The sequence below is a fragment of the Ctenopharyngodon idella genome, chromosome 3 (assembly GCF_019924925.1).
Source record: "Ctenopharyngodon idella isolate HZGC_01 chromosome 3, HZGC01, whole genome shotgun sequence".
NCBI lineage: Eukaryota > Metazoa > Chordata > Actinopteri > Cypriniformes > Xenocyprididae > Ctenopharyngodon > Ctenopharyngodon idella.
The window spans coordinates 37,145,981-37,158,237 of NC_067222.1; the positions used below are offsets into that span (position 1 = coordinate 37,145,981).

The 12,257-nt window shown below is 37.7% G+C and overlaps 1 protein-coding gene across 1 annotated transcript; it reads right to left on the reverse strand.

The window, feature by feature from the left end:
* Positions 1 to 7,351: 7,351 nt before the first annotated feature.
* Positions 7,352 to 11,119, reverse strand: uncx (UNC homeobox). The gene is made up of 2 exons (XM_051884986.1): positions 9,449 to 11,119; positions 7,352 to 7,590 (listed from the first exon to the last, which is right to left on the reverse strand). Exons 1-2 carry the CDS (start codon positions 9,705 to 9,707, stop codon positions 7,352 to 7,354), a joined length of 498 nt encoding a protein of 165 aa, XP_051740946.1. The 5' UTR covers positions 9,708 to 11,119.
* Positions 11,120 to 12,257: the final 1,138 nt, after the last annotated feature.

The window sequence follows — 12,257 nt, forward strand, 5'->3', positions numbered from 1 at the left end:
GACTTGTCTAAACCCCAGTGATGGGTAAGTTAGGGGTAGGTCATTCGTACGAATTCATACAAATTTGGCAACTCATAAAATATGTACGATTTAGCAAAAACCGTACTTATTCGTATGAGTGAGGTCGTACGAATTCGTTTGAATTAGCCACCACATAAAATACTTACAAATTGCCGTGAGATTGGGACTATCCCCTATTATTTTTTAGCAAAATTCTGAAAGTCCTCTTTGTTCCATATCATTATTTTATGGGCTACTGTAAATTTGCAAATAAACATCATATTGACAATTCCGTTTGGAAATTATACTCTTCACTTTTCATTTCATTGTGCAAACCTTATAACAGCATTTAATGGGCACATGACATTATGAATTTTTGTTGTACCTTTTGTTTGCGTCATGAAGAAACAGCTCCTCTTAGAGCCTCTCTAGAGTAGTTTGATAATAGATTGAGAAAGAGCTTTGACACAATGCCTTTCAAAGTTCACCTGAAAGGAATCTTAATTTTTTCAAGGCGATTGTCTCCCTGTGAGACGTCTCTTTATGTTGCTGTGTATTCCACATCATGTTGAACGAGTCTTTTATGAATCGGACTAACTGTGTCCTCTCCGTATGAAATGGGGAAGGTTAATGCGGTTTAAGGTATAAAATAATTACCAATTATCCCAGGGTTAACTACACCCTTTGGCAATTCCTTTCATGTCCCGCTATGTTGGACTTGACCCAAATCAATGACAAAAGTTACCTTATAAATCCTTATAACAAAGTTTGACCTTAGCATGGTGGTGGTTGTTTGGAAGAGAGGAACAGAGAAAAGCTGTGAGTGATCTAGGGAGAAAATAATAGCCTACTATAATGAAAAGCATAAGTAATGTTGAATTCAAAATGTCTGCATGTACTAAAGCCTCCAGGAACAGAAGTCTTTATTCTGAAATCCAGCACCAGTTGCAGATTTTTACAACGGCCCTTCAAACTGTCACTTTACCGTTATGTGAAGTCATTTTGATGTTAACAAGTTCTTTACTGAGAACATCAACGCATTTACACCTTCTACTGAGCTGTGATGGGTTACATTAGCTTCACAGAATCCATTTTTAATACTGCTCCCTTACCCTGTATATTTTTAAAGAAACAGCTGGATTGGTAAATGGTCAAAGGGGAGCTTATTTATCTTTCACATAACTAGAGTTATTTGTGACCCGTAAAGGGTCGACACTTACAAATAGATTTGGACAGTGTTGCCTTAACATCTGGAAACACTATTTAACTCATCCCATCTCAGGAAGTTTTCACACTTCACGCTTCATTAACCTCTAGGGTCTGGAGTCCCTGGGAAGACAGGGGAGTGAAACGCCTGTTTACACAGAGCCTTCTAAATCACCAGCGAGAGCTTTAGCCATCACTGTGGCACATCAGCGCAGGTGAGGAACATACAGGTGCCAGGCTCTCGAGGATCTTTCCCACCCATCTTCATTTTCACTTCTAATTGATAATGAATTAGCTTTCAAGTGAGAATGAACTGCTAGTGTCAGTTCACAATGAAGCAAATTATGCCTATTTGGATCTTATACTGCCAAGGCCTGTATTTTGTGGATGCCTCATTGTGTAAATATATATATATATATATATATATATATATACACACACACACATTGTATGTATGTACTATATATATATATATATATATATATATATATATATATAAGTAATAAAGATTCAGTTTTTTTGTTCAGTTGTTCAAAGTGTGTATAAGAAAGACTTTAGGTGCGTCCCAATTCGCGTACTTGTGCACTATTCTATTACATTTTAAAGTACAAATAGTGCGAGTAGTGCGTTCACACAGAAAATTCCAAAAAGAAAAAGTGCACTTTAAAAACCCGGATGATGCATTATATTAACGGAAAAAAAACGGAGGGGGAGGGGGGGATCAGACTCCGATGTTTAGTGACAAAATAAACTTGTAATATTCATACACTACATGGATGAGTACATAGTGCGTAAGTACAGTGTATAAGTGCATAGTGTATAAGTCATTTGGGACGCAATTTTTAGCTTGATGGACATTTTTACTTAATGAAGTACTACTAATTGCCTTTCTTTGTTGTGACATTATCAGTCAGCATTTTGAAATGAGAAAAAAATATTTTGCCAATAGCAGTTTTGTTTTAATACAAACATTTAAGGCATTGAAAAAGGTTAAATTTTTTAAACAAAATTGCAGTGTCACAATGTGGACTATGTGTCAATGCATTTTCTTTTCATTATGATTAGTAGTGAAATATTTTCATTAAATATTTCCTATTTGTTCAAACAAATACAATTTTAGTAACCTATAGCTTAAAGTAGCTACCACATTTTCAATACTAACATTTTAATATAATGGATAATTTGCTGGAGCCTGAGGTCATTGAGATCCAGAAAGATGTGCTGGCTCCACATATTCATGGATCTTTTGTTGAGATTGTTGTCATGGACCAGCAAATTCTCTTTTGGCCAGAATTCAGTGGTTTATCAGATGAAATGTAGGTAATGAAACACATCTCACAAGGTGATAATTAGAAAAGAAGTGCAAAGCAGCAGTCACAGGCTGTTAGATTTTTAATAACCACAATGACCAGGGGAGTTAGTGTTAACATTTGGGTCATGTTTATCATACTGACTTACACCAGGTCGAGAATATGTATGAAAAAACAAAAAACATTTCAAATGCTAACATATGTGATGCTGTTGTGAAGGAGGTCCATTATTTAGTGAGATTGTTTTTAATGAAAATCTTTGCTTTGTTAGTTTTCCCTATGGTACACCTTTTTACTGAGGAGTGTATTGAAAATTATAGAATTATTAAATTATGAAAAAATAGTGTTTAAACATACTAATGTAGACTATATGGAGCTCTGTATTTTTTTTTTGTTGTTGTTGTTGATTGTATTGCTAAACTTAATACTAGAATGGCTCATTCTAAATACAAAGTGCATTATGAGCTGCTCTTAATGCTGTTTTCACTCTTTTAATTGCCCTCAAAGGGAATTATTTAATTAACTCACTGAAACTCCCCCATTCTTTGTAAATTAGAAGATGTCTGTGTGAAAACTCACTTGCATTTTTGTTTCAAGCTCAGGACAAAAATCGATAATCTCTCATATTATAAGGGGGTGATTGAATCAAAGTTCAATCTTATTTCAATAAGGAGTGTTGAAGTGATTTCAGGGACAGAAGCGTCTACCATTGGTAGCCAAAGAAAAGCAGCGCCACTTAGATCTTTCTCACAATCACTTAAAACGGTACTTGACATTTGGCTCCTATCCTGCAGCTACTCCGCCATGCATTTTAGGATTACTTTACAGCGTATGCCCATTAATTCACCGGCGGACTTCAGCGCTCTTATCTCTGCCATGCAAACGCGGGATGGGGGATATAACTGACATGTGCATTGTTTATTCACGATCCCGAAATTGATTAACTCAAGCAAGGTGTAAATAATTGGATATTTTATCACTTTGTGTTTTAGGTTTAATTTTCGTGAATTTAATTAATAAATAAAGACGAGCTTTCTGTTATTTATGTAATTTAATCATTCTCAAATTTGTTCGACTGCCTATTTTTTTAATCAAAAATACTGATCCTCAATCGATTTAACAACACCTTACGATGGAGTTCCTCTAATTCGCCCTCTTTTCGAGATGTCATTCCCCAGTTCATAATCCAAAAAAAAAAATGCAATTCAGGCGATTTCCTGGTCTACTCAATAAAATATATGTTTTCGTCATGATACACGAGCAGGTAACTGTGATTATAACATTGCACTGTCAAAGAACGTTGTCAATTAATTAACTAAGATATAGCCTAACTAAACCCAATTTTCGGGTTTAATCACAATATATATATATATATATATATATAGTTTATGAAAACCACAATTAAATGCAAAAAGACTTAAAGTGAGTTTTAATTCCGTGAAGATTTATACGGAAAGCCATGCTAAAGCACTGCAGCCTAATGGAGAAGCAGAATATAATCACTATTCGGTTGGCCTTGCACCTGTCCTCGAGGTATACGGGGCGCTCTGTGAGTTTAGCGAAATATAAAACGACAAAAGAAAATAATCTACAAAGCACTCAGGGAGGGGTTAAGACTGGGTGTTGCAAATGAGGCTCTTGAAATCACCTTCATAATTAATTGCGCGAATTTGATTCTATTAAATAAAAATAACACGTATTGAGGAACTCAATTAGCATTAATTAAGCTTGATATCCTAATTTGGAAAATGTGTTGAGGAAAACAAGCGTTTTCCGAGTCGTTTTACCCCTGATGTTGTTGAATACCAGCTTTCTGCCTTTGGGCTGCTTTTCTCTCCTCGGAGAGTTGAAAATGAGAAATGGAGATGGAATATCAGGAGGTGCTAAATTAGCTGCCTGATCTGCACTTATTGCTGCACACACACCCCCATTACTTTGCTGTTCTCTCTCTCTCTTAACATTCCAGGCATGGCGCGGCGTCGAGATAGCAGATTTATCAAATGGGAAAATGAATGCATGATGATCAGTTAAATTGAAAATCAGCGCCTGCATGACAGCCCGACCTGACACCTCCGTAATTAGAAAGAAAAATGATGGCGTCCGATGCATAATAGAGCAAAAACAATTTACACTCTCCCATAATGATCCAGCGTTCAAATTGAAAATTTCTCCGGGTAGAAATTGAATTCATAAAGTATGATTCATGGAGGACACATCTCCTGGAGGCTGCCTGGGCCATATCGATTGATAGTTTGTCCTGAATCATACAGCGTGCTGCTTTCAGGCAAAAGCTTAACTACTTAAGCAAATCGCTAATTTCACCTTAAGGCCACCAGTGTGCAGCCAGCGATACTCCTATTCAGATTGCAAATGAATTAAACATGAACGCGCCCCGGTAGGAAAAGACAGCAGCAAATTGAAGGACACCTCCAGACAACTAACATTTTCCAAACACTTGCTTTTTTATATATATGTACAAAAGGCAATTCACTGACTGAAATAGAGATATTTTATTCGCTTGACTTTGAGATAGCGCGGGATGATGTCTTCAAAGACCCAATCTTTCTATATGAAACGCGTAAACAGGCTAATTATTGTTTTTGTATAGCCACTCAATGTGGGCCGTCATCATCATCATTTCGGCGCACTGTGTGCAAAATATGTTCTTATTGATTGTCCTGACATCTTTTCTGCTCTCCCCTTGCCCACTTTTGTGTAGTCTATTTGCCCTGGACGCCATATGCCAAGTCTTAAGTCTGTCTCTGGTGAAAATTATGTAAATATTATGAAAGAGACACTGGCTTAGAAATTCATTTGCGCCAGCCTCGCTGATTACTTTCAATTTATTTGCAAATCAAGACCAGTGGAAGTGATGAGACGACTAGAAGATGTTTAAGAAGACAATAAACGAGCCCGTATGACCAAATTAAACACCTTGGAAAATGAAAATGCTAATTCATTATTGGTATTTGCCGTGCAGTTATATTTCTCACGAAAATGATTCTATGATTTTATTGCCTGCTTTTCTTACCTCGCCTTTAGATCTGGTCAGCAGTGCTAATATTGTCAAGGCGCAGATGTCTGGGAGCCCCCACAGGGTCCCATGGGACCGCCAACCCTATTAGAACAAATGTGTTCTGCTATTGTAAATAGGCACGTTTGCTTCGCCCGTCCTATTACAGCCGACGCATGATCAATAGGCTGATAACACAGGAACATCAATATAAGCGACAGAACAATGAGGGATATCATCGAACATCTATCTTAATATAGCCAGCTACAAGGGCCCTGACAAAGTGAAAAGCTCATGAAAATTCCGCCCCACGAATTCCCATCTCCTATCCAATATGCACAAACACACTCCCAGCTGCCGGGGCTATTATTTTCGTATTTCAATTTGACACCCCAGCCTTTCATGCTAATTCTATTATTCTTGGAAGTTTATGTGATTTCATATCACTAGAAATCGGTAATGTATTATAACCCTTTGGGCTAAAATAAACTGAATCCCTGCAGTAGCCACCGGGAAAATAATTACTTTCATATCAAAACTCTGCAGGAGTCGAACGGGTCTTTTCGCCTCCGGCTCGTAACCTCATTTCAGTGTAGCTTATAGATGAATAAATTTGTTAAAGCAATACACAAAATACAACACAGGGTTTGGGAGAAGGAGCTATAGCCCACAATATAAGCTCTATTTAGGGCCATGCACGCTTAAGTTTGTTGTATACAATCGATTTATTTATAAAAAAAAAAAAAAAAAAAAAACTTACATATATAAATATCTTAATACTTTGTACAACGTTTGAGGTTTTGTCTTGGTATTTTTTTTTTATACAGTTTCTTATACAGGGAGCTGCTGCTATTTGTTCAATAAACATTTGATAGCCCACCACACACATACACAAATTATTCACACAGATATTTCCCCTAATCAGAATATAAATATGTCAATGAAAACGATACGTTTCGATATGTCGACTTTTTTTCCTCTTCGCTTAATCTGCGGAGAAGTGTCGTGCGACATCGACACACTCCTCAGTTTCTACTATGATTTCATTTATTCCATATCGACGTCAACTGAGTCTTTGTCGGTGTCCTTGTTGGTTGTCGCTGATTCTGAATTTTGTGGTGGATAGTCAGGTAACGACTGCTCCTTTTTCTCCGACTGTGGAGACTTTGGATCGACGAGGTCTAACTCTATGTCTTGTGGGCATCTATCGTTACAGCTGCCCGCCGAGTGACCATTAATGGTAGTCTGTGGTGAACTGCTCTGTGGTGAACACGTTATGTTACCCGACTGACTGACCTGGCCTTTGATTGCTCGCGCGCCGCTGTTGTTTACACTGTTGTCCTTGGCGTTCCTGTGTCCTAGGTTTCCAGCAAAGGAACTGTCAGTAGCTGGCCCTTTCTGGCCATTTTCAGCATCAGGACCTGGTGCTGTGCTCTTCAAAGCAGTCTGTGGAACAATGAAACCGAGAGGTTGTGTAATAGGGTACAGTAAAAAATGTCCTTTCCCTATCAAAGGCCGTGGTGTCGGTACTGGGAAGTCCATTGGCGGCTTGCGCCTCGGCCTGGAGTCCGACAGAAGGCTTTCCACGCTAAAGGGATTGAGTTTTTGAAGAGTGGAAGACCTACTGTTGGAGCACATCAGGTTTGACTGCTGACCGCTGTCGGACGAGTCCAGCTCGGATCCACTCGCGTCTTGGTCTGCGTTTCTTTGGTTCTGGAGTTTCTGTGGTGTTTGGTCACAGCTTGGTTGCGTTTGGTTTCTGCCCATGTCGCAATGGATGCTTTGTTCACTGTCCGTTACTTGTGACAAGCCACTGTCACTGTCAGATCCTGGGGTGTGAAATAAGTCTCCGGGAATGAGTTTGTTCTGGGACTTTAAAAGCCTTCTTTCTTGTTTCCTTTTCTTTTTCTCCAGCCTCTCCAGTTCTCTGCGAGCAATTTCCTCTGGGTCCATTGGCTCGCCACTGCAGGTCGTCGGATGAGAGTTGTGTGCAGGTCGCCCCGGCCCTTTCTTCGTGTTCTCCTTTTTTCTCCATTTCGCCCTTCGGTTTTGAAACCATACCTAAACATGAAAAAAGGACATTTATTTTCATGTCATTAAAATAATGAAATAGACATATATGACCCAATTATGAAATAGACCAATATATAAAAATATAGGCCTTCTATTAAACATAATATATACACATTATATTCACTTAAACATATTATACATACTTATTTACTTATACATATTATACTTATACACACACACACACTCACATATATATATATACATGCACAATACTGTATATTTACTTTATTGTATTATAGAAAATCTTTTCTTTTTTTGTTTTTACTAAAAATAAAAAACGTACATTTTGCTAAATAATGTGTTGCCAGAATTTTTATAAAATGTTGTATATTTACTTAATATGTAATATAAGTGTGATATTGTTATAATAAATTGAAAATATGGCTATAAAATGAAAATAAAACGCAATTATCCAAACAACACAATTTTATAATAATGCTATGGTGAAAATATATCATCGTGAATGTTGTACTAAAAGTAGGCCGCATCCTAAAACACACAGATTTATTACATTACGCTCCATACATTTTTAGGCAAGGAGTTTTATAGGCCAAATGTTTGATTCTATTATTTCAGACCAAAATAATGATAACAAACTCTATTTTGCAAACTTAAATCTGTACTTTTGAACGGGGCAGATTTAATAAGATCACATACATCTATCAAATTAAATTTAGTAGCCTAATATTTTTATAAGAATTGTGCACAATCATTCATGTATCTTTCCTCCCCCAATATCACAAAACATATTACCCGACTGTATGTTAAAGTTTAATAAAAACATATTCTTGTATTATATTATTTTATTTTAGTGCAAGCCGGTCTCTTGATATATTTTTTTATGCTAACAGTGGGGCCTACTGTACAGACTACAAAATACATTATAAAACAACAACAAAAAGACTATTTCGTCCACAAACACTTGCCGTTTTTTAAATAGTTGAAACTTTAAATAAAGGTTTCTAAACCATAATGAAGGTAATTTTAAAACAGAAGCATTTTCAAAATCAAGACATTCTGTGTTTTGTACAAAAACATTTCATGCAGAGAAAAATTACCAAAGCAGAACTAAAAAAAAAACAAACAAAAAAAACAGGGTTATTCATAAAACCATATTCTGTTTACACAGAAATACTTTTGTTTTGGATTTATTGGTTTCATAACGTCACACCACAACACATGAAATATAAATTTAGTGTATTTACCTGCACCCTCGATTCTATCAAATCCAATCTCAGAGCAAGTGCTTCCCTCATGAACACATCTGGATAGTGACTTTCATTAAAAGCCTTTTCTAATTCTTCCAGCTGCCAGCCAGTGAAATTGGTACGAGTTCGTCTTCTTTTACAACCCGGGCTATCCTTCTCTGGATCCCCCGAATCTATGTGAGAAACAATAAATTAGCATCGCTTGTAACTTGCACAGTTATGTCCACCAAAACAGTGGGCCCACTAAAATTCTTGGTAGTGTTTATTTTTCTGCATGCGCCTTTACTATTAGTGTATAAGGACGGATAAAATGAAAGCCATCAGTTTTCTATTCTCGGTAAAGTAACAATAGAAAGAAAAATAGCTAATACGAAGGAAGGGAAGTACGTGCTGTCAATAAATTTGTAAAATGTTTTATATTAGCCTCGCTTCCTTATAAAATTCAGCCTGCTTTAATTCCAATAAACTAGCCTGAACACATGATGAGAGAATCCTTTGTTTTGTTTCCCTGGGTTATTCTTCAAAGCTTTATGGGGGGGAAAAAAATCTTTGTTTTACAACATGACAAAAACATGCTTTCTTTCTTCCTTCCACCAAAGACCCTCATGCCAGTTTAGGACAAGTGTCTGTTTGCTTACCTGTCAGTTTGTACTGTTGGTTATCTCCATTCATACCGCAGCCAGACGACAAGAGGGGGTTAGAATTCACCACAGAAGCCGTGCAGGAGCCGTTAAGTAATCCGTCTATTGAGAAAGGAACCGCGGCCGTGGATTGAAGTTGATGACCGGCTAATTCGTACACATGATGGTGGCTTAGATGGTACGGAAAGCTCACCATCCCACCGAGCGAGCCTCCGAACTGGGCATGAGGTGGATCCAGTATCCTGCTGTCCATCATCTCCCAGGCAAAAGGAAACGACGTCTGGTGGTTGGTGATGTGAATTTAAAAAACATGCAGCGAGAGTGGCCAGCGAGGAGGGGACATGATGTGGAGAGTAGGATGAGCTGTTCTTTATCAACACGAAGCTTCCAATAATTAGCTTAGGCTCTGGGAATTTGAGACCAATGAGAAGCGTTAATCGGCGCTGACGTCAGAGACGTAGTCTGAAAACGCTTTCCATATCGATTGCTAATTAAACCTGACATCCACCTCAATAAACAATATCAGAGCTGTCACAACAAGACAGGAGGGCTTTGATAAGAACTACATCACGACTACACAGGGGGCCTTAGAGGGAGAGCGATCAGATTTGATACCCAGTTAAACGCTAAATAGACACTGAAATCTCACCTCGGACTGCAGCCACACAGAGCGGCGGATTCACCACCGTTTGAGACAATGTCCCTCTATTCATTTCGACTCTTTTGCACACACAAACAAACACACAAAAAAGAAAAGAAAACGGGGGGGAAAAAACACACACCGTACCGATTCGTCAAGTCGAAATGTTGCCATGTGAACAGGTAAGATTGTAGTGCACTGCTGTCAAATTGACCGAACCACTATTTTTATTTATGTGGCGATTCTTAGGCAACTTGTCACAAGTCAATCCGAAGATATTCGTCAAACAGAGCTGTCAAATTTAATTCCGAACTACAAACCAGAGAAGCGTCACGAGTCTAACACAATGCTTTAAAAAAAAAAAAAAGAAAAAGAAGGAACGACGTACTCATTTGATATGCTGGAGGAATAAATGAACTTTTAATTACATGAATAGCTAATTAGAAGGCACTCGACATTTAACAGAAAATTAGATATATTTCCCCTGCCATAGCACTCCGGTGTAATTAATGTCATTTAAACAACTGATGTACAAATTGTGCGCGGTTTATTTGTGGTCATTGTGTACAATATCATGCATGCTTTAACTTACAACATTTGCTACACTTATGAAACAATATTGGTTTGTTAATGTAAGCCGCTCTCCCATGAGTATCAATTAATATTTTATTGCAATCCGACAGTGTGTCATTATGGGGGGGGGGAAATACAAAAGAACAGCGAGAAAGTAAATAATATTTATTAGGCTATATCATCATTTGATATTTTGAATTAAGGACGGGACGTGGTTGGGTGCACCTTAATCTATCATTATCATTAATTAATCTTATATTAAAGTCAACAGTGACATATATGTATTGCATTTATGCAAGTGAACTGTGTTTTTGAATACAGAATGGTAATCAATCCCACGTCATGTCTCCCCCTCTCATTACAGAGAATTAATTCCACTTTATTTGGCCAATGTCTGGAGTTGTCATAATGTTAATCTGAGTTGAAATTTCGCTCCCCACTCACTCCCTGACCCTTGGCACTCGGATTGGCGTGTTGTAATAACCCGAATCTTTCAACAGAGGCCCTGATAATTGTTACCTTATTAGCATGCAAATTGTTTAATTAATATTATTATGAGGAACTATATAATCCGTTCGTCTCTTGACCTCGAGCCCAAATAGCACCCCACTGCATTTCAATGTGTAAATTTTAATGAACCCTTTAAAAATGTCTCAAGATCTAGCCTTTTATCCCTCTATCTTACAGAAGCTGCTTTTAGAAGTTTGAGGAATCTTTGAATGTTATTTTCTTTGTGTCTTAAACTTATTTTATCATACTGTACACAAGTATGAATAATTCGGTTTATCCAGATCCCTTTTTGAACATCAGAATTCTATAATTGCAGCTTTGACAGTTCAGGGCGCGGTCCCGTCCTGACGCGATCTTAGCAGCCCTTGACACGCGTTCCCGGGAGACATTGCATTTAAATCCGTTTTTCTACAACCAAGTGCCATTGTCAGATCCTAGCTTTAATTAACCCGATAATAAGACGAACACGACTTGCTTTCAGGGCCGTTGTTAGACTGTCTGATTTGCCATTTATTTGGATTCTGGAGTTTCATTCACAAATTAGGCAGTGTTCAGTGGGCCACATTTATAAATAATGTCTTAGATTGACCACAGACGAATGTAACGTTATTGTGTACCTACTGGACATCTAATTTGGTTTATTAAACATGAGCTCAGTGAATCACAAGGTGCTGTGTTCCTCTTTATTTATCAGATTTCAGTCATCTTAAGGCCAAAACAATCCATTTGTTTGTGTGTAGTGCAAAAAGTATGGTGGGTATACATTAATGATAGATCTTTTATAATAATCACGCATGCTTGGCATGGCTTATCCAAAGTCCACAACTTTATTAGATCAACTCTCTGAGGAAAGGATTGAGTGAGTCAGGACTGGACCCAGCATCCACAAAACAAACATGCACCACCTATTACACTTCATTCCCTGCTCCACATTGAGACTGCTCAAGCTCATTCCCCCGGAACCATTATATAACTGGGGCATATCTTAAAATCCCAACAACCGTACCCAAGATGTCTTATAATTAGCGAGTGGAATTTCAGTTACAGGAAGTTATCTGAACTCAAAGGATGTACTGAAGCGTA